The sequence below is a fragment of the Poecilia reticulata genome, linkage group LG14 (assembly GCF_000633615.1).
Source record: "Poecilia reticulata strain Guanapo linkage group LG14, Guppy_female_1.0+MT, whole genome shotgun sequence".
NCBI lineage: Eukaryota > Metazoa > Chordata > Actinopteri > Cyprinodontiformes > Poeciliidae > Poecilia > Poecilia reticulata.
The window spans coordinates 12132171-12158704 of NC_024344.1; the positions used below are offsets into that span (position 1 = coordinate 12132171).

Here is a 26534-nt window from a genome sequence, read left to right on the forward strand (position 1 = left end):
TTTTCATACTACAAGCATAAAGTTAGATGCATTTTATTGGGGTTTTAATGTGACACAGTAACACAAAATAGTGGAAATAAATGTTTGAACTCTACTGAACAAACAGGCTCATAAAGACCAAGTAACATACTAAGACAGGTCAGGGATAAAGTTTTGGAGAAGCTTAAAACAAAGCTAGGGTTATAAAACTGTATCACAACCTTTAGTTGTGTCTCATAGGGCACTTTTTAAACTCCGTGTCACTGAAAACCTACCAAGACGAGACAAGGGAAGCATTAACCAGAGAAAAGGCTCAGTGCCACTCTGAAGGAGCTTTGCAGAGATTTGCAGCACAGGTGGCAGAATCTGTAAACAGGATAACTATTAGTTTTACAACAACAAAGTCCCACACAGAAAACATGTTTAAGTAAGAGTTCTGGTGATACAATACCCATATCGAAGTTTTTGGCTGACATGCAAAAGGTCAGGCATGGCAAAAAATGAACGCACCATGGAAGGCAGTGTCATGCTGTGGGAATGATTTCCTTTGACAGGGACATGGAAGCCGGTCAGAGTTTATGAGAAAATGGATCCTAAAAGGGAAAACTGTTTCAGCAGGACAATAGCGAAGTTTCCATTAGCCATGGAAACTGCACAAATTGAAATTACAAAAATAAATTAGCTTAATGGAAACATGCTAATTTTGGCCGTATTGAAATATTTATTTTGCAAAACTGCAATGGAAATGCTTTTTTCACATCACACGAGTCACGCGATCAACTACCAGAGAAAACCACAAAAAAGTCAAGAACTAGCAGGAGAATGATGGTTTGTTTTTTATGTCTTTTTCAGACTATATGCAGCTGGCTCCACCAGTGACTCGCAGCATTGCGCAGCTCCTAAAACGTTGTGTGTCATTCGGATGTGTTGAATTCATAGCTCCTCTGTAAAATTACCGACTTCAGTTTACCCAAAATGCTGCATACGTAGCTGCTCCTAATTATAATGGGTTTGTCACTCCAAAGCCTGAATAAGACGCCTACGTCTCTGACGGCTGATAGACGAGCACCAACTCAAAGAAGATATTTCATGTAACAGGTTAATTCTGTTGCTGCCATGACTTTTAACGACTTATTTCATTAACAAGCTTCATTCAAGTGTGATTTTAATTGCTTAATTGATGGAAACGGCAATTGCAAAAAGAAAACAAAAGAAAACAAAAATTCCCAACGTTAGTAGAACGTAGACAAATATTTGTGCACATTTGTAACTGAAATGCAGCTATTGAGTGATCATATTAATGCAGTCAAAGTCGAATTGACTCAATTMAACTGAGGCTAAACTGTTTTTCAAAAAKAATGGAATAATGATGTTACGCATAATTTTCACATGTGTAAAACTTGTATGGTCATAGTTTTGATTTGAAAGAGCTGAATACAAATGTACCTCAACCCCTTAATGTTTTTATTTATAGGAAAATATRAAAATCATTTTCCTCTTAGAAACTATKAGGTATTTTGTGTTGAGCTGTCACATAATGTCTTGATAAACTGGGTCGGATGCATCTCGGAGTAATGTACCGGAGTTATGTCGAATATAAAGAACATGCACATGATTTGCATATTGAGTTACTAGTTTACTAGCGTTATATACTAATACCTGTGTCCCAGTCTGTTCAGTTCTATTTTTATCCAGTGCAACAAATGCTCACAATCAAGTTAGCGAGTCTCTGTGGTAACTGCCTCTCCATATGTGTTCAGATCCAGGACCTTGCAATCAGGTGCATTCAGAAAAACATCAAGAAGAACCGTGGTGTGAAGGACTGGCCTTGGTGGAAGCTCTTCAGTACAGTTCAGCCACTCATTAAAGTTCAGCTCACCGAGGAGCAGATGCGAAGCAAAGACGTGAGCAAGCCTCTCTATCACCTTCCCCCTTCTCGCCCTACAGATTCTGCTCAATTGCACCGCCTGATTTCACTATTTAAACTGCGTCACCTGGCACGCCTTCACACGTCCTRAATGACTTAATAATTCACAWTTTACTCGTAGCATGACGTGTAAAAATCTACCGCTGTGATCTGTGCTCCAGGAGGAGATACAGCAGCAGAAAGTGAAGCTGGAGAGAGTGGAGAAAGAGCGGAGTGAATTGAGACTGAACACGGATCGATTGGAGAGCAGGGTGGGTCTCTTTGTCTTTGTCAYGGCTTTCGGGGAGCACCGTGTTTGAGATTTGTGGTGGAGTCTTGCCATCTTTTTCATTCTGGTTAAAAAAATAAAAATAAAATCGATCAGCAACTTGCATAAGGATCTTTGTGAGCACGCTGCAGCCGTTCCTCTCACGGGTTGAATGCCACTTCTTGTGTGTGAACAGATCTCAGAGTTGCTGGCTGAGCTCGCCGACGAGAGGAACACCAGCGAGTCGGCTTCCCAGTTGCTGGAAACTGAAACGTCAGAGAGACTCCGCCTGGAGAAGGACATGAAGGACCTGCAGGCACATGCACACACACAAAAAAAGACATGAAACRCAGTCTATTTTCCATTTACTRACTCTTTTTCAATCTTGACTTAATCACTGCATTTCAGGTTAAGTTTGATGCCATGAAAAAACAAATGGAGTCACAGGAGATGGAGCTCATGGAAGCACGTCTCACAAAGGCGTCCGAGCTCAACGGAGAGCTGGACGATGAYGACGATTCTGGTTAGTTGAACTCAAAACGGGCCTTGTAGATAAGTTTAAGGATTTCTCATGCAGTAAGGGCCCTCTCTGCTAACAGAATCTAGGCTTTTTTTAAGCATTTATTTCAAATGCCCTAATTGATTGTACTTTTGACACCAGCAGCAGCCTGACTAAGCCTCCCTAATGGGCATGTCAGCTCAKGTCAGTAATATAAATACTGAATCGCAGTTTGAAAATTTCCCCTACACTAATTGTAGCTGCAGGAATGAGTCCTTTGCTCGACTGTTACAGCAGGAAACGTGGCAGTAATACATATTTTGCAAAGTACTGCTGAGGATATTTCCCAAGTTTTGGGTTTACGGCTTGCGGATTAAGATGTTCACTCCCAGGCATACAACTAATGGCCACTGATTGGTGTCCCCCCCCTTTTCYGCAAGAAAATGGAGCGCCTGCTGAGAGCTTTTTGTCTATGGGGCTTTATTCCCCCCATGCAATACCGCCCCCTTCAACCCACCTCAGCAGACAAGCCATTACAGAGCATATCAGAATTCTTAGATGAATGAGAAAGTAATCGTTGGGATCAGAGCTGGTGGCCCTGCAAGTTGTCATTATGCTATATATATGCTAATGAGCAGCACTGATGGAGGAGCCCGTGTTGGTATGTGAAGGAGAAATGGACAGCCTCAGAAATGATAAGGCTTGGAAATGAACCCGAACCTGAATGCCTGCCTGGCCGCTGTTTTAGTTCTGATAGCCTGTGACAGCTCCAGAATTAGGGTCGGCGAAGAACTGCGGAAAGTGCCACTTAGATGTGTCCTTCTCTTACAGCTATTGTTGTGAGCTCAGAATTCTTACCTGAGGTTTATTCAAGATTATCGTTGAAACGCAAAGGCTGCTTTGTAGTTTCCTGTGGAATTTTTTGAACTCGTAAGGTCATGTTTTGATGAAAGAAGCTTTATTTCCTGAAGGATTATATTATGTCGGTCCTTGAATGCGATAACCATCTGAGCCAGTACAGTGCACTCGATAATCCACAGCATCCATCAAATCTGAGCTTTTGAGACGCTTTTTGCTGTGTACCCCCGCTAGGCCCGCATTAAACGTGGGAGACACCCAAAATGTCACAAAGACATTTTCTGAACTGTGCGCCTTTTTTCTCTAGGAGGCGAGTGGYGGATAAAATACAATCGAGCCATTCGGGAAACGGACTTCACCAAAAAGAAACTCCAGCAGGAGTTTGATGACAAGCTGGAGACAGAACAGCAGAGCAAAAGACAAGTTGAGAGAAAGGCAAGAAAGAATAATGATGCCTCCACGAGTGACTTTGTCTATTCCAATGTGTGCGGCATTGATTCACAGTAATCTTTAAACCTAGAGATGCACCTAATACAATTTCGCGGCCAGTTTCTGAGCTCTGGATTATCTGAAACTTTGAACTGCAAGTACTGATTTTAGCTGATTCTGATTCCTTATCAAATACTCTGATGTGARAAGACCTAAAAACGGCTTGGAAAATAATTGTGTTAGCCTATTCTGCCGTCAGCTATTATTAATTATTAAAGATAATACTAAAGGTAACATCAGGTAATGTGAGAGAGCACTTGCTGTAAACAGTGTTTTATAAGAACCAAGAAAACCTTCTTTCCATTGACATTGTGAACTCTCTTTAGTGTATTAAATTAGTCATTAGGTTCTGTTTGAGCAGTAATCACTGCTTGCAAAACAGTGGTTTGCACATACTTGGACCACAAATCATTCATACCCAGGTATGTTTAGTCTTAAAGTGATCTTTGAATTTTGTTTCTGTGGAACCTGAGTCTGATGGAGAATCGGTGGAAGGAGCAAAAGGTTAGGGTAATGACAACGAGGCTTTCCAACTTCAAAGACTAAGATGAAAGATAAATACACTAGTAGAAATCTGCAAAAATCTGCTGAGCATTTAATGGGAAGATTTTTTTTTTTATATCAATGAAGATTTTTGCAGTGATTTTTGTGAAAGCGATGAAATTTTTTCTGTCACATTTTAAAATGTGAATACAAATATGTTTTTCCATTTAAAAAGTACAATTTACAAAAAAATATTTAGAATTTTTCTTTCTGTATTAAAAAAAAAAAAATTAATAATATATATATATAATTTTTTTTTTTTTTTCCCAAGAATTGATACTCCTTTTCGGTGTTTTATTTCACATCAGTTGTAAACTTATTGGTTGACTGAAAGTCAGTTTATATCTAAATTTGCCACGAGTAGTTTTTCATCAGTCAGGAGTGGACAAGCCCAAATTCATGCAGTTCCAGCCTCCTAATTTATGGGTGCATCTCTATTTAAATTCCATTAATATACTGCACGGTGATACGTATAGTGCTATCAAAAAATAATATTTGTGGTAATATTTCTGTGTGTTCACAYTGCAGCTGGCTGATTTGCAGACAGATAATGAGGATCTGCAGCGCTCTGTGCAGCAGCTGAAGAAGAAGTGCCAAAAGCTGACTGGCGAGCTGCAGGACACCAAGCTTCATCTGGAAGGCCTGCAGAGCCGCAACCACGATTTGGAGAAAAAACAGAGGAAGTCAGTTTCAAATGTGCTTCGCCTCTTCCGTGTTTTAGTTACCAACACACATCTCAGAGAATTTTTGAGCTCCGCTCTTCCCCGGGATTGCCCAACGCGATGGCCCACTCACATAATGCCCAAGTTTTCTGTAATTCAAATAGTGGCTGGGATGGTCGGTAATCTGCAGAATTGCATTAGTGGAGAAAATGACTTAGACTTTAAGCACTTAAGAAGCTATCGCTGTGGTATAATGTGATCTCTCCCCTGTGGCTAATTGAAGATGCTCTGTGGGTGAAATTATTTTCAGCTGCACTTCAGAGGGAAATACAGGGAATTACAACGAGCTGTCAGCAGGAAACACTTAGCTGTTAAGTTCACTAACAATAAGTGTTTCTAGCTGTTGGGATGATGGAAAAAAAAAAAACATTTCGAAGACGACCGAATGTCATGGGGAAATTTTTAGCCAATGGAAGGGAAAGTGTTAGAGAGAGATGAAGTGAAATGTGGGTCTTTGAAWGTGAATATCATTTGTAGACAAAAGGGAAATTTTTACAGAGCAAACTCTGTGTACTGTCTCACCATGTCATCAGTAGATTAACAGCAAGATTTTTGTCTTGCATTAATATTTGAAATGACTTAGGTTTGTTTTTCCCCAATAATATTTTTTGTCCATTCATGTTGTATATCATAGTACATGCAGTTCAGAGTTTTTTTTAAGCATCTGCCTGTATGTGCCCCAGATTTGACCTGGAGCAGAACCAGGCTCAGGACGAGGTACAAAGAGAAAAGAGTCAGCGGGAGAAACTGGCTCGCGAGAAAGACATCATGACCGGTGAGATATTTAACCTCCGCCAGCAGCTGCAGGTAAGCTTCCTCTTTCTTCTGCTCTCTGAGTAATACGCTATAGCCCCGGTGTCGAACTTCTACTGTGTGCCTCTCGTCCGCAGGACAAGGACACAGAACTGTACGCCGCCAATGTGAAAGTGCAGCAACTGGAGGCAGAGCTGCAGGATCTGTCCTCCCARGAGTCCAAGGACGAGGCCTCGCTGGCTAAGTTAAAGAAGCAGCTTCATGACCTTGAGGCGAAGGTGAAAGATCAGGAAGAGGAGTTGGATGAGCAGGCGGGATCAATCCAAATGCTGGAGCAGGTACATGTGCTTCTATATTTTTGAGATTTACTTTCAGAAATTTCACTTTTCCGAAACATGAAACTACTCCAAAAATTATTAATTCATGCTAATATCGCCTCCATACATCTTATGTCACAAGCTGCAATGCATGTCCTTATCTTGCTCTCAGGCTAAGCTGAGACTTGAGATGGAGATGGAGAGGCAGCGGCAGACCCACTCCAAAGAGATTGAGAGCAAGGATGAAGAGGTGGAGGAAATCAGGCGGTCGTGCAGTAAGAAGGTAGGCGTTGCTCATTTTCACTCTTTGTGCATTAATTTTTCTTATTCACATTCTTTCTTCTCTAAGCTATCAATTAGCCATGCCCGTTTAAAGCAGCACAGAGAAACAGACACTGATGTTGACAAATGAATCACAAGTTCATTGTATTTAGCCCAGCATATGTTTATGGATCCTTTCACTCATTTTTGTCTTTGAAACAGAAGCAAAAATTATTTTGCATTATTTGTCATGCAAAAGATGAAAGATTTGTGACATTATCAAGAACCAAGTGACGATAGATCTGTATTTTTTTCAGTAACCCTGCTGGATAAATATACAGTGCTTTGCAAAAGTGTTTGAAGCCCTTGATCTTTTTTTCTATTAAAAAAAAAATCTGTATATTTTATTGGGTTTATACCTGATCAAACAACACATTATAGACATTGTGTTGGACATGAGAGAAATAAAATATGTTCTTCTGTTTGTAATTCAGTTTTATTACACGGTTTACATAATATTAACTAAAATACAAATCTTATACACATTGTTTGCATTTGTATTCAGACACGAGTTAACATCTACTAACTGCAGTTACAGAGTAGCAAATCTTTCAGGCTATTGTTTTTCCTGCTTTTTATATTATTCAAAGCACTTTGAACTGCCTTGTTGCTGGAAATGTGCTATATGAGCAAAGTTATCTTACCTTACAAAAGACTGAAATGTATGCCCATTCTTTTTCAAATGGCTGTCACATTGGATGGAAAACATCTGTGAGAATTAATCAAACTGTCCATCAAACCTTTATAACTGATTTATTCATTGACTTAAAAAAAACTTCTGTAGTGGCCCTTTCTTTGTTCTTTTCTTATGATTGAAGCTAACCACGAAATGAACCATTTGAAACTTAAATATGTACTATTTAGGTGACTTCTGAAAGCAGTTGGGTGCACTGAATTTTTTTTCAGGGATATTAAAGTGAAAGAGGTTAAATACAAACGTGGGTCACACTTTTCTGCTGTTTATTTGTAAAATCAAAACAAGCAAACAAAAAACAGCATTTTTATAATTTTCCGTTCACTTTGTAATTTTGTTGGACTTTATCACAAATTCCCAATAAAATACATAGAGGTTTGTGGTTGAATACTTGGTATGATGGTGTGAATACTTTTGTAAAAACATCTATGTCTATAATAAAACTGAATTACAAACAGAAGAACATATTTTGTCAAATGCCAGTAAGTGTTTGCAGCCCTAAACAGTGACGTCTAACAAGATAGTTCATGATGCATGTGTGACTTTAACCGATATTCGTTCCCTGCGTTTTTGACACTGTTGTGTCCTGCAGCTCAAACAGATGGAGGTGCAGCTGGAGGAGGAGTACGACGACAAGCAGAAAGTCTTGCGTGAAAAACGGGAGCTGGAGTCCAAGCTTCTGATTGCCCAGGACCAGGTACTGCCTTAGCTCTTTGCCTGTGCGGCAAAAGTGTGTGCGATTTAAACGCGGGCCACTTGTCTTGATTGGAAATAAAATGCTTTTGAGCCCTGAGAGGTGCTCTAAGTTTAGATGGAGGCAAGATGGTCATGTGTAATAGTAATAACTACAGAGGAGTGATTCGTTATTCAGGTTAGCCAGAGGGATGTGGAGACGGAGAAGAGGCTAAAGAAAGACTTGAAGAGAACAAAAGTCCTTCTGGCTGATGCACAGATCATGCTGGACCACCTGAAGAGCAACGCCCCGAGCAAAAGGGAGATTGTCCAGCTCAAAAATCAAGTATGTCCTCGTGGGGATCGTTTTGCTTCTAATTCAAAAGATGACAGGATGACGATGACAGTACTGTAGCCTTTAATAAGTGACAAAAAATAACTGAACAAAAGAGGCTTTTCAGAGTATAGAAATTGCAACAGTGAAGAAATCCTTCATCATATCCAGCAGGGATTCTTGATCTCAGCCCACTAACGTTTGTCCTTCGCTTCCTTCCTGCACGTTTCCYGCTGTGCCTCGCAGCTGGAGGAGTCAGAGTTTACTTGTGCAGCAGCAGTGAAAGCTCGAAAGGGCATTGAGATTGAAATTGAAGATTTGCATATTCAAATGGAAGACGTGGTCAAAACCAAGATGGCGGTGAGTTTTCACATCTTTTTCTTTTACACAGTGGAATAATTGAGTGTATGTTCCAACTAATAGAACTTTAGCTTGGTTTTCAGTTTATATCCAACACAAAATGCTTTTTTATCCAAAATGTAATTAACACTGTGTACATTTTGACCCATTAGTGCCTACACTGTTTTTCTTCACTTAACTGAAGCTTTTTTCTGCACTTGTGTTTTTTTTTTTTTTAAATTCACTTTTCTAATGAGGAAAAACCCCCAGAAACAACAATGTGTAATTACTTAAGGGCCTGTGCATATCAAATTCTCACTCTTCAAATTGCAGCAGGGTTCTCATTTATATGCATACAAGAGGCCATGCTGGGATATTAAAATAATAAACGCCCTTTGGCATATGTCTGATTTGAACATTTTGCTCTAATGGTTAAATGAGCTTTGCTGAATGTTTTTCTTTTTTTTTTGTTTCTCAGTCTGCTCATTAATAGCTGTCTCACGAGACTTCTTCCTACATTTTCGACTCATAGACTGAGGATATTTGTGTCTCTTGGGATGACACACAGTGTGCTGTGTGTCTCCGTTTTGGTTTTTAATTGCTACATTTATGGCAAGGGAGGATCTCGCAAATGTCTTAGATTAGAGAATTCATATTGAGAACTGGCGTTTTACCAGCTGAAACTCCAAATAGGACATCGCCAGTACGCTGCACACACTGCACTTTCCCTGGCCTAAATGAGCCAATTGATTATCTCCAATTGGTGTCATCCTCCAGCCAGCACCCTGACAAGACTGTTTCAAAGCAGGGAGATGAAACTCTGGGACTGCTCTGGCTTTGGCTAATCACCGTTTATCATATTTAATAGCTCATGAATAAATCCTGACATTTTGTGCTAAGGTGTGTTTTTCTGTCCGTTTGTCACTTAGCTGGAGGAGCAGGTCAGCCGACTGCAGAGAGAGAAGAACGACTTGCAGTCTCGCATGGAGGAGGATCAGGAAGACATGAATGAATTGATGAAGAAGCACAAAGCAGCAGTTGCACAGGTAGTTGAGCCTTTGAGGAATTTCAATCATTTGTTTGAATGGATTCGAAATGTCACCGCAAACACCGGTAGTATTCTTAAGAAACGGGCCATGAAAAGATTTATGACCAGTCTACAAATTAGCGCATTCTGAGGTCTGGGAAATATCGATGCTCATTAGACAAAACAGAGACAAAATGCACTAAAGCCAAGCGGACCAGACCAAATCAAGTCGGACAACACACCATCTGGTAAAAAAAGAAAAGAAAAACACCACCAGAACAAATATGCATTCGGTCCAATGATGTTTTGTTTGTGTCCATTTCGAATGCATCTGTTATATTTTGGGGCCACTTGGTTGGAATCCTTTCTGATGCGATGGATTTTTTCAGACAGCAGTTTGTCTGTCCATTTGTCTGTGTCTGTTGGGTCTGATTCCTTTTGCCCAAATCAGTTTTGTCAGATGCCAGTCAGTCTGTTAGCATTTAGTCTGCTTACGTCTGGTGGGCTAGTTAGATGGTGTTTACTTTCAGTCTGATCTAATCACATTGGATCTATCAGCATTTGATCTGGTTTAAACAGATTCTCTGGGTACAAAAAAATCTTGAATAAAAATACCACATTATCAGAAGACAAAAATGTGACCTGGTCAATTTCACTAAACAAAACAGCAACAATTATTGTTGTCAAAACATCACACAAAACCACAACCTTGAGGTTCTCCATTGCTAAGTGTTGCTTCAAACGAGTCCTTAGTTTAATCCATTTGTTTTAAAGGATTTTTTTTTTCTAACGGCTTATAGTCTTGTTTTTGATAAGGTTAGTCTGAGTCCCTTTGGTATATGGTTCAGTCATTGGTTTCTAGAAACTCATCGTTATTCGTCTTTGAGCATTTTTTCCTTTATGCGATAATATTTTCCTGAGACATGGGGATGATCTAAAATCTACACCATACTTATGTCTTTAGTTGCACCACTTATCTACCATCTGGTTTAAAAATTAGACATTAAATTTCTAAAGCCACTTCTTTTCTGCAGTGCGGCTTCTGTGTCGAGGACCTATTTTCTTTCTGACCCAGCATGTGCTTTCAAATCAGAGAGATCTGCTCTACATCAAAACCACATGACAAATTATTTTAGTTGAACCTGCTGTGATCACGAGCCATTAACATGAAAACTAATTTTGATGCAAGATAATTGAAACATTTCCGAGCCACCCGAAACTCATCCATTCTTGTTTAATCATTCGTTTAAAAGCGGTTCTTGTTTTCTGTTGTGTTTGTCTGCATGTGCGTTGGTGTGATGTAGTCGGCGAGGGACTTGAGCCAGATCAGTGACCTGCAGGCCCAGCTGGAAGAAGCCACAAAGGAGAAGCAGGAAATCCAAGAAAAGGTACAGTAAGAAGTATTCATAAGCATCTGCACAGCAGTCTCTGGGGAACCTGCTCACTGCCTCAGCACTTCTCTCTGATTATGCTTCAGCTTTTCTGAGAGTACCACTGATTATTGTGACCACGAATGCTTGGTTTCTATGGCGGGTTTTTTTTCTTCTGAAAATTGCAAATGCAATCTACATGTAAATAGTACAAATCTGTGAAAATTCACAGTCAATGTGGGAAACTGTTCTTTCGCCTCTCTGTTCTCATATACAGCGAAGGCATGTGTCAGCAAACCATTACACTGAAGAAATTAAAGGACTCATTCAAGGCTTTTTCAATAATTGTCTGCCAACACGACCTCACCACTTCAGTCTCGGGGAGTTATCTCGTGTTTTTAGGATAATTTGATTCGAAAACACAAGAACCCTAAATGAAAAGTGGTAATTTGAAACCAGTGCAGTGAGAAGTGATTTCTGTATCGAGACTCGGCTATTAAAGAAATGAAATGCGATAACGGAACATAACAAAAACAACACAAACAAATATTGGTCCTGTGTGTTATGATAATTTTAGTCAGCTAAGAAAAAAAAAGTGTTGTTCTACTCTCACACATATCAAAGAGGCCCTTGCTGCTGTCGTTCACAGTTGAGTCACTTTTTAAATGTCAAACTGTTTTTTTGCTGGAACCAGTGGGCCGCCTATTCACAAGGCCGTCTGAGACACACTACGTTCTATTAATCTCATTATGTTTTGATACACAATCTTTAACCTGTAGGTCTGATTGGACATGGAGCCCACTGTGTTTATAGACAATACCTTATGTGTTTTGTTTTATGCTCTACGGTTTTTCAAAGCTTTGAGCTGCTGATTAAAGTCTTCGTTTATTTTTGAATTACCCTTAAGAACTATAAAGGATAATATTAGTGTAGTGTTCAAAAGGGTTTTTTTGTTGGGCCTTCTTCTGCAACCATCAATTAAATTAGTTTAAGGTGACTTGATTCCATTTGTGAGCAAGGTCTGGCTCTTTAAATCAAGGCTTTACCCTTTGAATGGTATGAAAATGATTACAGAGTTGACAACAAACAATATTTAGCATCTTATCGTAGGAATTCACACAGCTTGGCATAACTAGCATCTACGAAGTAGCCTTCTCTATATATTTTTAAGAGTTAGTACTTTCTTAATATATGGTCTTCCCTTGAAGTTTGAAGCACAAAAGAATAAAAAGGAACAACTTTGGACTACGTTTTACTTTTTTTTTATAATAACCACAAATTGTCCTTGCATTTTCAAGCTGTGCAGTATTACAATTGCAAAGAACTATTTAGATGCTAATTTTTGGTATCCTGACCCCACTTTGCCAGTAGTAGATTTGGTCAGCTGAATGGACTTTTGCTACCTTTCATATAGATTTTAGTGCTAACATGCTAAAGTTCACGGGGAATAGCAAAGATATCAAAGAAGTGAAGGAAAAGAAAAAGGAGATATGTGATTTAATGGAGGCTTGTGAAATCTGTTCTTGAATGAAGGAAGTGCCTCTACATGGATTCCTTTTAAGTAGCTTCTTAAATCTCTGTGCTTCTCCTGACTTAATTTTTAAACACCTCACTGATACTGATAATTGTGAACTGTCTTTTTGTTTGTTTGTTGGAAATACTTGCATTTTGGCCGAAAAGGAGACGACTTGCAAAATAAACGACATGAATCTTTTCTGAATTTTGAAGTTGCTCATAATTGCTTTCTGACAGCATAGCACTGTAGGATGGGTTTGGGGAAGAAGCTGATATAGACGATATGTAGCCTGACTAATACTTTTAATGAATATCTGGCTGGATCCTTTAGATGATTGTAATATGAATGGTGGTGAGAGACATAATGTAGCCCTATAACAAGTTTTGGCAATACTCCAGAACATGCAGACTTTCGATTGAGGAGAAATTGGTTATTGAGCATGCAGGGGGGTTCTGAGAAGAATGAGATCAGTGATCAATAATGGGCTGGAACAGGATTGGAAACAAGATGCTGCTGGAGAAATAATTCTGCTAGCTTCAACCCAGCTTATGATACGTGAAGAGGTGATGTGCTTTTCTGTGCGTCTGCGTTCATTTTAATTACTGATTCACCCACCACTTAACTTTTTACATCATATTTTTATTCATCACATCTTAATTTTTCTTGATTTAATTTTGTTTTTCAGTCTGGAATCAAATGGCATAAATAGCTAGAGACTCATCAGACATAATATTATTAATAATTTCTTTGTCCTACATTTTCTCCTAAAGTATTCAAAACAAGAAAATATATCGTTTTACTTTGCTTGTTGCCCAGGATTTAGTTGTTGAATAATTTGGCAGTCACAAACTAAAACATGCCCTAAATGTGATTTAATCTAAAGTTTTTTAAAAATGTATTTTACTTATAATAAAGCTATTGAAAAGAGACAAAATTCAAAACCAGCAAAACTTGTGTTTTAATGGCACACTGATAAATTGACCCCTTTATTGGTTCTAGGATTATTTATGTGAACTGAAGAATGTATTGTTAATAATCTTTCAACAACTGTTAAATTTGATCATCTAAATAATTGTCTCCTTGTTTAAATTTAAATAGCTTTCTGGGATGTTTCCTGCCTCTATGTTGATATTTAAACCCAGATCTGCTCATAAGCCTATTCCTGTGACCCAACGTCAGTGAGAGGATGACTGCTGCTGAATCCTGTCATCCTTTGACCTTTTTTTTCTCCTGCATCATTAGGACGGTCACAATTTTCACTTATTTGAATATTTTAAGAACCAACAGATGGCTGGCTTCGGAGTAACCATTCAGAAATCCAAGGGTCACAGTTTACTGACTCCACTTCAGCATGTTAGCCTCATCAAAGCTGTATTTTGCTGCAGATCTTCTTTTCTTGTTCTCCTGCAACATACTGTTTTTTAAAGCACACCAACAAAAAGCTTTTTTTATTTGAATCTAAAAATTATGGCGCTACAGTGGTTTTATCTGATTTATCCCATCTTTGAGCTGATTGGTTAAATTGCTGGATCCTGTGAGGTGTCAGCTAATGGTTGAAGCTCTGAATAAGTGTAGATTCATATGGTAAAAAGGTTAATGCATCTGATTTAGGCCTGTTTTTATAATAGAGCTTTTATCATGTTTCCCTAATGGAGTACCATTTGCTCAGAGGATAACCTTTCTGGTGTTAGGTGTGACATATATTAATGCAAAGRAATTTTCTTAGCTGATGGATCGATGTTGTAAAATGAATTTCTTCTGAGCTGCTGAAGCTGAATTTAGTTTAACTGCAAAACCACCAACATTCCTATATGCCATTAAACTGCCTGAGGAAGTAATTTTACCCCCTGTCAATGCAGCCTTCATAATGACAAAGATGACATTTCTGGAGGCATTATTTTTCTTACTTTTCAGTCTTGCATATATATCTATTTTTTGCAGAAGAGAATATTTATATACATATATGTTTTAAAATAATTTTCATGCTTTGTATGTAAAAAAAACAAAAAAAAAACAGCCCACTTATCAACCTTTTACAATTTTCACAATTAGGCTAATAGTAAATAAAAACGCTGTCGCCTTCAGAAACCGTATTTCTTCTTTAGGAATATCACAGTAAAGGAGTGTGAATCTAAGTGCTCAGCTCACTTTGTTCTGATATTTTTAATTAATTTATGTAAAGCGGTAAGAAAACCATATAAATATTTCAATTTAAAGTAGTTTATTTTGTCTACTTATATAAAATCCTAGTAAAATACATTGTGTGCATGTTATTTGATAAAAGTGTGAAAGAGTTGAAGGTAATGTTGTAAATTTGAAAATAAGATCGTATATGTAATGATAATATAGTAGGCTCTTCCACTGGGTTTACTCGAACAATAGCATGCCAATAATTCAAGATTCTCTGCTCCTATGAATATCATGATTTCCCCAGTCTGACAATGCTAGTTTGGGCGGCACATTGTTTGTACGCATTTCATGCTTTCGTCACTGGATGATGTTGGAAGAGGGGTTTGAATGACTCTGAAAAAACTCAGGTTGGACAATGAAGTATTGAAAATTCCAGATTAATATTATTGTGAACACATTTATCATGGCAACCAAAATTAGTATGGGTTTTCTAAAATGCGTTAAAAAGATAAACAAAATGTGTTATTACCAACAATAAAGTCAACAGCAGAAATAAAATTATCAAAAATATTATGTGATTTGATGTAGTAGTAGTAGTACTCCACATAACTTCCCGTATTTAAATGAGATTATGGACAAATGACAATGTATATAGACTTATCCCATTCAGGATTCAAACTCGTGTTCTTACAATTAATTAAAAAATTTAATTTAACTATTTATGAAAGTTTTTTTCTTTTTTATTTTATTGTAGATAATTTACAAAGTAGATGCTTGTGTTTCAGGCAAAAAACCCTGTTGAAACTGTTGACAACCCTTTACATGGGCCAAACCCTGGTTAGACGTCATTACGTTATCTCTCATCATAACACACAAAAATTGATTATTTGATCATTTTTAACCGTAGTAGTGGGTCACCATGCATGGTTGTTTTATTTTCTCTGAGTGTTGGCTCTATCTGCCATAGACTGGCATCCCTTCCTCTCCCCCTTCCAACTGGGATAGAAACCAGTGTCCCGGCGACTCTGTACAGGATAATGCGGGTGTAGCTGATGAGTGGATGGATCTGCACTGGATTAAACAAATACAACCATCTGCTGCAAAAACAGTGTGTAGCTTTTGCCACTCCCGAACGCCGCAGCACATTCTTGCTTTATTAAAATTTACGTGAGCTGAAGCCACTCGAGGCCCACCCTTCAGAATATTTCTGGCTACACTTAAGATGCACAGCGGGCTGCAAGCCACTGTTAAAATGTGCCAGAGTAGGCACTGATTGTTATCTAAAGCATCTGACCTTGAAGTGGTTATCTCATTCCCAGTAGGAGGGAAATCTGGCTTCTTCAGAAATATCAAAGGAGAGCTCCAAATCCTCCTTGTCTCAGATGCAGAAGTCCCTCATTAGGTGCCCTGCTGCCTTTCGGGCCAGTTTTGTTGTGACATGTCTATCTTCCTTTTATCAGTCATGGAAGAAAAAAGGATTTAGATAGAACAAACGTGCTTTGCATGAAGCTGAAGCCTCTTTCAAAGCCTGTGAAATTACCGTGACTCACTGTTACTCAGCCTGAACCACAAGCTTTTTTTTTATTCTTTTTTTATTTTTTGTGACCATTTTAGGTAGAGTGGAGGCTTATCTCAAACTCATTATTCATACTGGATGCATCTTATTTATATTTACCAAGACAGAATAAATTAACTCAAATTGGGTGAAAAAGTAAACAGCAATCTATTTTAGAAGATTTAAAGATCAAGACTTGCTCTTAATGTTTAAATACCTCACAAAAAGAGGGCGGGGGGGGAGAAAGGAGGGTACGACCGGTAAATAAGGAGGAAGTTTGCAGCGACTATTGCTCCTCAGAAACTGACTTTGAATATTTATATCTCTGCCTGGTGTGTGATATCCTTCCAGCTCCATTCACTCCAGAGCCAGTTAGAGTTCCAAGAACAGTCCATGGTGGAGAAGTCGCTCGTGAGCCGCCAGGAGGCAAAGATCCGCGAGCTGGAGACTAAGCTGGAGTATGAGAAGACTCAGATTAAGCGCTTGGAGGTGAGATGCTCCTAGAAATTTGACTTTTTATTTTTTGTACATTTTATAAGAAACAATTATGTTGTTTTTCCAGTAAGTTGTTGTTTAGCATGGTTCACATAACCCGTTTTACTCAAAGTAGAAAATGTGCCTAACAGGAAATAATATTTTGATTAGTATGTAAAGCAGCAATGTGCAATACAAACAAATGCGTTCTTGATTTTTTTTTTTAAGGTGCTGATAGCATATTTGAAAAATATCTATTAAATAGTCATTTATAAATGCAAACATTAAAAGTTTTCCATTATGTGTTTTATTATATAAAGTCAATGTTTTCTCAATGTATTCAAATATATTAGCAACAAATATATTTGCTGTTAAGTCAGAACATTGTGCTAACCACATTCCTATCGTTTGCTTGCCTCAGAGCCTAGTGGGCCGTCTGAAGGAGAACCTAGAGAAGATGACTGAGGAGAAAAACCAACGCATCACAGCAGAAAACAGGGAAAAGGAGCAGAATAAGCGCATGCAGAGACAGATAAGAGACATAAAAGAAGAAATGGCTGAGCTGTCCAAGAAGGAGGGGGAAGCAAGCCGGAAGAAGCACGAACTGGTAAGGTTTTAGCTTCCTTGGTAACCTCACCTGTATTCAAATGAGCTTATAGAGGAATGATGCCTGTTACGTGATGTTGTTCATTTGCCAGGAAATGGATATTGAGAGTTTAGAGGCAGCAAATCAGAGCTTACAAGTGGACCTTAAGCTGGCCTTTAAAAGGATTGGTGACCTGCAGGCGGCCATCGAGGATGAGATGGATAGCGATGACAATGAGGACTTGATCAACAGGTACACTCCAGCTTTGAAGCTGTGAAAATTAATGTAGACCTTTTGCATTCTGGGCATTTTACCATGTTACTGGCAAGAAATGCACAAACATGTTAATGTTGGCAGTGTACCAATTGGATGAGGTCCCACATTAATGCTTTTAGGGTTGCCAACTTTTAGAAATTGATATAGGGAGCGCACACTGCACCACCCACTACTCCCTCTTCTTCTTTGTACTGTGGGGGAATAACGTGTTTGTTCCTTTTTCACTCTATATTGTAGGCTGTTGCAAAGGAAGATGCAAAATTTTAAATTAAACTGTTCTAAATTCAGCCAGATCTGTATTTTGGAGTGTCAGGAAATTGTAGTAGATACTGTTGCTATGGCAAACTTTCAGGCTCTACGTCCAACAGTGAAATTTACCAATGTTGCTGAGGGATTTTAAACGGCATGTTCTGTTAGTTTGTATTTTCAAGGGCTCATATAACTAAAATTAACATGTTTCACATATTAGCTGATTTGTTGATCATCTTAAAATGCTAGAACATTCTTCATGCGTAACCCAGACACAGGGTCTCTTTGTGTCTGGGTTAAGCTCTTTGTGAAGGTTGGTTTTACATAAAAGTTCAACATTGCAGTTGGTTGGGTTTACATTAAAATGACTAAATTAAATTTCTCAGCCTTTGGCTTAGTTTTTAATTATTTGGTTTAATACTACTAATAAAAATCTCAATAAAATCAAAGTAATGTTCTCATTTTAATAGTTTGAGACCCTTAAGATGCAATTTCTGAATATCATCTGGGTATGCAGTTCATTTAGATTTCTTAGTAATGTTTTCTCCAATGGTCCTGTTTATTTTAGCCTGAAACAAAACAAGAGTTTAAAGATAATTTTTGTAGCAGACAGTTTATTCTGGTGTGTCATAAATTTAATTACAGCAAGAAAGAACATATTTTATTAAAGAAAAAGTACCTCACTGAAAGACTTCTAAAAACATTATGATCAATAATTTATTGATATTCAGTTAGCTACATTTGTTTTTGCTAGGATCTTAACGTTTTGTGTCATTAATACTCTATTACCTTTTATTTTAAAAAAAATGCGTGTTAATTTTAGGATTTTCCTTGGTTTGATAAATGAATGAACCACTTGATATGTTGTATTTTAATATGTAGTGGCTCTTTAAATACCAAATATGGGAGGATTTTCTATTTTAAGGATAGGTTGACAAACCTGATTTATGCACACTGCTTCACCTTTCCAGTTTACAGGGACAGAAAAGAGAGCCGAGCCATCATTAATGTTAATAATCTCAACTGTCTTTCATGCTGTGAGTCAAACTCGCTGCTGTGTAAGGGTCTGTTCCCTTTGCTTCAGTACACACAATTGCAGTATAGCTAAAGGCCTAACAAACTACAAAAACCTGCTGCTTTTCTTAGCAGGCTGTCAGTCATCTCTACATACATTTCAAATCTCTTTTGTACTCTGAGTCATGTGCTTTGTCTGCTCCAAAAGTACTCCTCAGAAGGTTTAATTCAGCCTCCTGCCTCTGATCTTTTGTCTCTTTGCTTTTTTCCTCGCTTGTTTGATTACTGCCTGCCTCTTTACAGTGAGGTTGAGGGTTATGCATGCTCTGAACTCAGGGAAGTAAACACCGACTGCAATAATACAGACCTCCAAAAGGAAGACATTACAAACAGCAGCTCTGTTTACAGAACAATACATGGTTATTTTCGTGTGTTTGCATTAGTGTAAAAAATGTTTTACTATGGTGATATCTCATTTTGTCCTCCTTTTGCACTGTTATTTGTGTATCTCACCTTTGCTGTTTCTCTTTTCCCTTCCCTTCTTGGTGTCATCCTCACTTCTGGCAGTTTGGAAGACATGGTGACAAAATATCAAAAAAGAAAGAACAAAATGTGAGAATGGAAAAATGCATCCTTTGTTTCCGTCGTCGTGTGTTGGTTGAATTTTTTTTTTCACACCAATTTTAACCACAGGGGAGAATAATGCACTATTCCTATTCTTTCACGCTTTAGTTTTCTTCCTCAGTAGCCCTGTGAAGAGAAGGCATTTTAAACAGAATGAAAGGCACTCTCTGTGTTATACATCTCAGATAAAAGCTGCATTTAAAAGATGGCCCCATGTTTGATTTCGTTTTATTTTATTTTATGCCAAGTATCTGCAGGTGTACACAATCTGCCTCACTGGAGATTTCAGGCTTGTTTGGCAAAATTTGCACATAAATAGATGATATACTATAATTGAAAATGTCAGTCACTCTCCCTTAAACCAATCTCTATGCTTTGGAAAATATGTCTTGGAAGAAAAAATAGTATTCTAAAACAAACCTTTGGTAATACTGCATTATTATCCCCCTGGTTTTTTTTTTATTTTTTATTTATTTCTTACATCAAACATTTTTTGAAGCTTGATTGCATGCTATCAAGTGTTTAGGATTAAGGGATTAGGATGTTGGATTCAACTTTAGTACCTCCTGCAGCTTTTCCAAAGCATGTGCAGCATGTCCAGTCACATTCTGCAGACGTTTACAGCCTGTTTGACATGTGATCAGGAGGAGGTTAAGTCGAATTACTAGTTTCATCATGCTCATATAAAAATATAACATCTAACTGATTTGAATAATACATCTAGAATAATATATCATGCTATAGTTGCAAGCTTACAATAATATTACAACTTGTTTTGATGTTCTGCTTTTTATAAAGCAGCTCAACTGTAACAAGCCATTAATGGCTGGTTAATTAGGCCCTCTCTCCTCTTTTAGGCATCTTTACAGAAATGCTGCTCAGAGCTTGAAAGTGTAATATTAAAAAAGGCATAAAGTTACTCAGCATGATGGGCAGCTCTCCCATAGGTTTCCACCTAATGACCGTGTTTTTCCCAGTCTGCAATATTTCCAAGTAACTTAATTAGTCCTTTTTGTAATCAAGTTAAAAAGTGTATCAGCCTTCGGAGAGGGGCAGGTCCAAACATTTAGAGAAAACTATGGCCACTCCAGCACTTTCTGTGACAAGCAGAAGAAACACGACATAAGACGTTTAGCTTTTTAAAATGTTGATGTATCTTGATACTGGTAACAGTCCCGTGCCTAGCTTCATATATCTAATTTAAGATGAAATGACACTAATGATATTGTAGTCTTACATAAACTTGTTTAGCAGACAAAAGTGAAACAACAAAAATCATTTAAGTGTGTTGCACACAAAAGTCAGCTATTCTATTTTTAAAAAAAAAGTGATTTACCATATTGGCTGTAATGAGATTTTGTACCATGATATTTATATCTCTCTTCATTCTACAGTCTGTCTTGTAAACCATCAATCATCTTTATGTAAAATGATGAATAGACCTGAACCTCAGTTTTAGGGGCACTGAACAAAAATTCCATAAAACAGTTTGACATTTATGACATTTTTAATTCTTTTAGAGAAAATGCGAAAAATATAATATATTTTCTCAAAGCTTTAGCACCACATTAGAAATAGACGAGCATAAAATCCAATGTGTTGACAGACAAGTCAAGCCTGTACCTGTCCATATTCTGATCTAGGCAATTTGTGAAAACGTTGTATTTGTAGATACAAAAAAGTTGATTCTTAGTTTTGCCAGAAATTTTGCAGTCTCATTCATGTGAGCCCAGTGTCCTGTACAATCTCATGAGCTCCATTTATTTTTACACCCCAATTTTTTTAGTGTGCCACTTTTTAGATGATCCGATCAGTAGTTGGATTACATTCTTTACGTAAACTGTATTGAATTGGATGTGACTTCCATGTGAGCTGGACCCCTGCAACTGTTGGGAGTGCAACTGTTTGATATTATGATGAAGGCCCTGAGATTGTATATCAATGAATACACAGTCAGCATGTTGTGCAAAACAATAGCACTGCAGTGCACCACTAAATGTTTTAACTCAAAGCTCAGCTGTTTTCCATGCATGCAAGCTTCCCACTACTAATCCAATCATATTTAATCACTATGTTGAGAGAACATTTACTTCAATGCAAAAGTTTGCTTGGTTGTTAAAATGCCTACTGACTCTTTGTAAGTGTTAAATGTGTCTAAGACTGATTGCCTTTTTTTTTTAATGTTTTGGATGTTGAAAATATTTTGCGACTTTCCATTAAGATATTTAAATCTGTGTGTACTGTCTGGCCGTCCTTGGTTTCCTCCTTTTCAATATCTGATTTGTCTCATTCATCATACTTAAGATTTTTTTTTTGTCGCATTTTCATCTGAGCACCCATGTGTATCGGTGTTCTTTGTTTTTTAATTTTTTTTGCCGTGCAACTTGAGTAAAAGAGCAACGATTTGCCGTGTTTACTTAATCACATTTCTCCTCCTTTCAGCACCACTGCATTAGCAGCATGGATGAACATTAATGGAGGAGGTGATTTTTCTTCTAATAATGAAGTGGAATTTCCACATGATTTGATACCCTCTCCCATATTTTCACTCTCTGCGTTTGAAAACAGAGGTTATAATAGTGACTCGATTATTATTGCAGGGAGAAGATAATGTAAGTTAAATTACTGTTGTTCAGGCTTCAGGATTTCCCCATCTCACATTGCAGCACTGAACATTACAAGACACTTTAATGCTTTACTGACTGGTTGTGTTTTATTTTTTTTTGTTTTTCCACCTTTCCACAAGGTGATTATCATTGTGACTACAAAGGGTAATGAGTTTACAAAGTGTGTCGTGCTCAGAATTTTACAATTAATTGTCAGAACTAGCATAAAAATACCGTTTTCTGCTGGTTTTAGCTCAGCATTAAGCTGATAGCACCAAGCCATACGGGACTCGGTGCTGAATGTAAGTATTTGTGACAAAGATTTACAACTGGTGCAGGCAAATTGTCAGAAGCGATTAATGTTGACTTCACAAGTCCTGAGGCTTGTTTGTATCTGAAAGCCTCTGGACTGGTTTCCTAGTATTGTGCGACCAGGGACAAATCAGTTGTGACACCGTTTTTACAGCACTCAATTGCAAGCCACCTTTTATTTTTGCACGCTTGTATGTGTCGGAGAGAGGCTGTGGAGAAGAGTTTGCCACTGGCTGGTTAAGAGTTGTTTTTCTTTTTTTTTTGTTAATGTATCACATTAAAAAGTCACAGTATCACAGAGCTGACAAATGGGCAACATGTGTAATCAACTTGCTGGTATTAATGAGACTATTATCTTCTTTTTGATGGGCTTTTATTGGTGGTAGTTAATAAGCAGCCGTGAAGAGAGAGGGGGTGGAGAATAAACAGATGAGAATAAGCTCAGTTTTTATCTTTGGCTTAAAGTTTTGAATTTTGTTTAGAAAGTGCATCCATTTTGCTAGCTTTAAGTAGCAGTGCTTCCTGTTTAAACAGAATATGCCATAGTTATATATACAGCTAATAAAAATTGTTGAGCTCGTCACAGGTTTCTTAGCTGAACAATGTGTGTTACTATGCAACATTATTTCGTACTTCATCACTTGATATATAGTTGGAAACTATATATCAAACTTTGGAAACTTTGTGGAGAGCCATTCTTGTCAGCCATTATCTGTTGGGGTAGCGGCATCAGAACCAGGGATTTACAAAGGCTGAACAACCTGATAAAGAAGACTGGTTCCTTTCTGGAAACAACTCCGGACCCTCTGGAGATTTTTTTTTCTTTTTTTGCATAAAATCAAGAAAATTACAGACAACTCCTGAGCAGGCTCTTCACGAGACTGTTATACTGTAATTGTGTCTTCAGTCAGAGGTGTTTTCAGAGCCACTGTAATACAGACGATTACAGGAGGCCCTTCTTGCCCACAGCATCATATCAGCATCCGTGACAACTCTGAAGGAAATTGTGTAGTATGAGTTATAGTAACATTTAATTTCGCTCTGGTATTAAGATATTTTTGATGGAATTGAGCAGACCATAAGTCCACCTAAATAATTTCCAAACAACTACAAACCTAGGAAAAGTATATGAACCTTCCATCTTGCTTGTTGCAAAATTCAGAATTTCACTCCAACCTTTTCTAATTGATACAGCTGTCAGGCTGTATCACATAGCTTTCATATGCTATATGCTATATGAAAGCATAACTATATTGCTTTCATATAATTATGAAAGCAATATGTTGTAATATAGAGTATAGTGGCATTGAACTTGTTTGTTTGAAAAAACAACTGTTAACAGCCTCTTGTAAAAGTGCAGATGTTTAATATCCACTAGCTTGAGCTGCTTTTATAAAAACTAAAATGAACAAAAACATTGGATGTGTCTTGACTAGCTGTTAGCCATCTATTGAGGAGTTTTTGTTTTATTTTGATACACATTTATGTCGATATAACATGTTTACTATACAAGTATGCTATTACACTTACAAAAAAGATATTTTATTTTTTTCAAATATTTCTGGAATAATAATTACTTAGTAGACAGATAATGCCATATAGTTATGAAAGCAATATGTTGAGACTGTTTTAGCAATAGTAGAAATATTGCTTGTTTTTTTTTCCTTCAGATCAAAGTGATTACATGATGCCATACATTTTTTTTTGTTTTACATTTAGTTCAAATACTAAAACTTTTTTTCCTTTTATCCTTTTACGGTTGTTACACCCTGAGAATCATATAATAGCCTAAGCCTTCTAAAAAGCCATTTCCTCTAACACTAATGCCTTTTTCCTCGCAACCACCTTTATAAGTAGCCATCTTGCTTTTTTAGGCCAGTTGTAAAAAAATAAATAAAAGTGAGGCAGAAGCTTGCTTTGTTATCTGAGGAGGAAAATGACTGGATGTGAGTCATAGCGTTTGGGGACAAGGGGGACAGGGGGTACAGTTGAGTGCTGTGCAGTGGGAGACCTTTCCGTACATTAAGGCAAGTACTGCATGAGGACGACTGATGGAGCCCAGCAGCAGTGTGCCTGTCATTTCACACCTCTTGGAACATTGTGCTTGCACCTTGCGAGCATTTTACGGCATGTTCCAGGGCTCGGATAGATAAGCTTGTCCACAAAGACAGATCTGTGAAGTGCATCACTGTTTCTCATTTTTTAATACTAGGCAGCTCTGTGCGTAGTTCAGTGATATACAAGGCCAGATTTATGAAACATGGCTCTTTGAAAATTACTGTAGCTAGGGCTATAAATAATAGCACAGCCAGCCATTAATCAAGTGGAGCTCAAAATTGCAGATGCTTTACAACAGCGCTGTCATCACTGGTTTGGATATACAGTCTGTCGTCTTGCAGCTAAGAATTGTATAGTGCAGGATGTCAGTTTTGTGACAGACCTTAGCACGCTGTCAAACATACTTTAGGCCTACGGAGCATATTGGTATCTGCTATGTGCAAATGTATTCTCGCACATAATGAAGCCAAGGAAAGGGAGCACATGTACTCAAGTTACAAACAGTATGTCCTCAACAACAGAGCTATTCTCTCTTGATGACTTTCAGCCACGATGGTTTTCCTGCCAAATTAAGCTTCCATGAACATTACATTATTTAAAGTATTCACCGCAAATCTGAATGAACAGACACCTCATCCAGGTGGGATCTGCTTTTAAAATATTTTATTTTTTTATCTTTATCTGTTGGTTTGTATGTATTGATCGTGATGTCAAGCTAAGAGGCCACAAGGCTGCCTGGTGGCTCTGCTCCAATACCAATCACCGAGGGACAGAGGACGTGCAACACAGATGCTCAAAGCTTAGACCCAACAAAACAAGTTAATTATACCTCCAAAGGCCGTGAAGCCTTTGGAAGTATAATACCTCACAAAGTGCACTTTCACTGGTGCTTTTGCACTGCAGTTGTATGCTGAAAGGATGTGAAATTTTGTTTTATTTTCTTTTTTAGGCCAAAAATTTATGGAAATGATGGAATAACAGCTGTTGCTTAACTGTAGCTTGTCTAATTTGCCTTGGGTCGTTACACTATCCCCTGTTATTACGAGGAAGACTACAAGTGCAAAAGCTTGGCCAAAAGCTCCGGAAATGTGACAACTAATAATTATTTTTTTCAGCATAATTTTTGAACTTTAACATTTTGTAGAATATTTCTAAATGGTAACAAGCATCTAAATGGTAAAACAAAAACTGACTATTTGTTCTGTGAATAGCTCGCAGACATATGCAGATTTAGGAAAGATGTGTAAGGAATGAAAATTGATGTCAGCACAAATTACAGTGTTTTGCAAACGGATCCATCCCCCCTGAACTATATCTTCTGTTACAAGCACAATGTTTGATACACTAGACTGGATTCTATTTGATAGACATCGCAGGAAGTAGATCATAATTATGAAAGAAATTATGCTTTACGTGGTCTTCAGATTAAAAGAAAAAAATCTTAAAAAGTGTGACATGCATATGTATTCAACCTCCTTTAGTCAAATACCCTTAAATATAATCCAGTTGATTCAGTGCAAAAGGCTATATGTGGCAGAAAAATAAAACTGCATGTTATCCAAAGACCACAATCACCATGGTGATTTATAATGGTTGTAGCATAATTCATGCTTTTCTTAAGCAGGTACAGGGAAGCTGATAAAATTTGATTGGAAGATGTTTAGACCTCAAGATATTCAAATGTCAGAGTTAGTAAAATTTTCCATTTCTAAATGTGTAATGCTGGAGGATGCATACCCTAAAAGGTGTGCAGATWTTAATGCTGTGAAAGGCGATGCCTCAAACTACTGAGTCAGGGTGCCTGAATACAAATGCACATCAAACTGTTCACATTTTAATAGTTTAAAAGTTCAAAGCCATTTATCACATTACTTCCATTTCATAATTACACAGTACTTTATGTTGTTCTACACATAAAATCCTACTAAGTTCAGTTTAAGTTTAAGTTGTTGTGTGACAGAATGTTAAAAAAAAAAAATCACAGGCGAGGAATACTTTTGCAGAGCACTGCACCTTACTTGAAAAGTGTAAAAAAAAAAAAAA

General features: G+C 37.7%; 1 protein-coding gene across 6 annotated transcripts in view; it reads left to right on the plus strand.

The window, feature by feature from the left end:
- Window positions 1-26534, plus strand: part of LOC103475883 (unconventional myosin-XVIIIa-like) — an 84096-nt gene that overhangs the window by 51493 nt on the left and 6069 nt on the right. For 5 of the 6 annotated variants that reach the window (XM_008427832.2, XM_008427827.2, XM_017308670.1 and 2 more), the window contains 18 exons: window positions 1740-1883; window positions 2068-2157; window positions 2350-2469; window positions 2562-2676; window positions 3818-3945; window positions 5071-5225; window positions 5948-6071; window positions 6155-6355; window positions 6507-6617; window positions 7942-8046; window positions 8221-8367; window positions 8602-8715; window positions 9624-9740; window positions 11026-11109; window positions 16644-16781; window positions 17188-17373; window positions 17465-17604; window positions 19459-19503. In XM_008427832.2, coding sequence (XP_008426054.1) covers window positions 1740-1883; window positions 2068-2157; window positions 2350-2469; window positions 2562-2676; window positions 3818-3945; window positions 5071-5225; window positions 5948-6071; window positions 6155-6355; window positions 6507-6617; window positions 7942-8046; window positions 8221-8367; window positions 8602-8715; window positions 9624-9740; window positions 11026-11109; window positions 16644-16781; window positions 17188-17373; window positions 17465-17604; window positions 19459-19503 — 2264 coding nt within the window. The remainder of the gene's footprint in view (window positions 1-1739; window positions 1884-2067; window positions 2158-2349; window positions 2470-2561; window positions 2677-3817; window positions 3946-5070; window positions 5226-5947; window positions 6072-6154; window positions 6356-6506; window positions 6618-7941; window positions 8047-8220; window positions 8368-8601; window positions 8716-9623; window positions 9741-11025; window positions 11110-16643; window positions 16782-17187; window positions 17374-17464; window positions 17605-19458; window positions 19504-26534) is intronic. The other variant, XM_008427829.2, reaches the window with a different exon arrangement.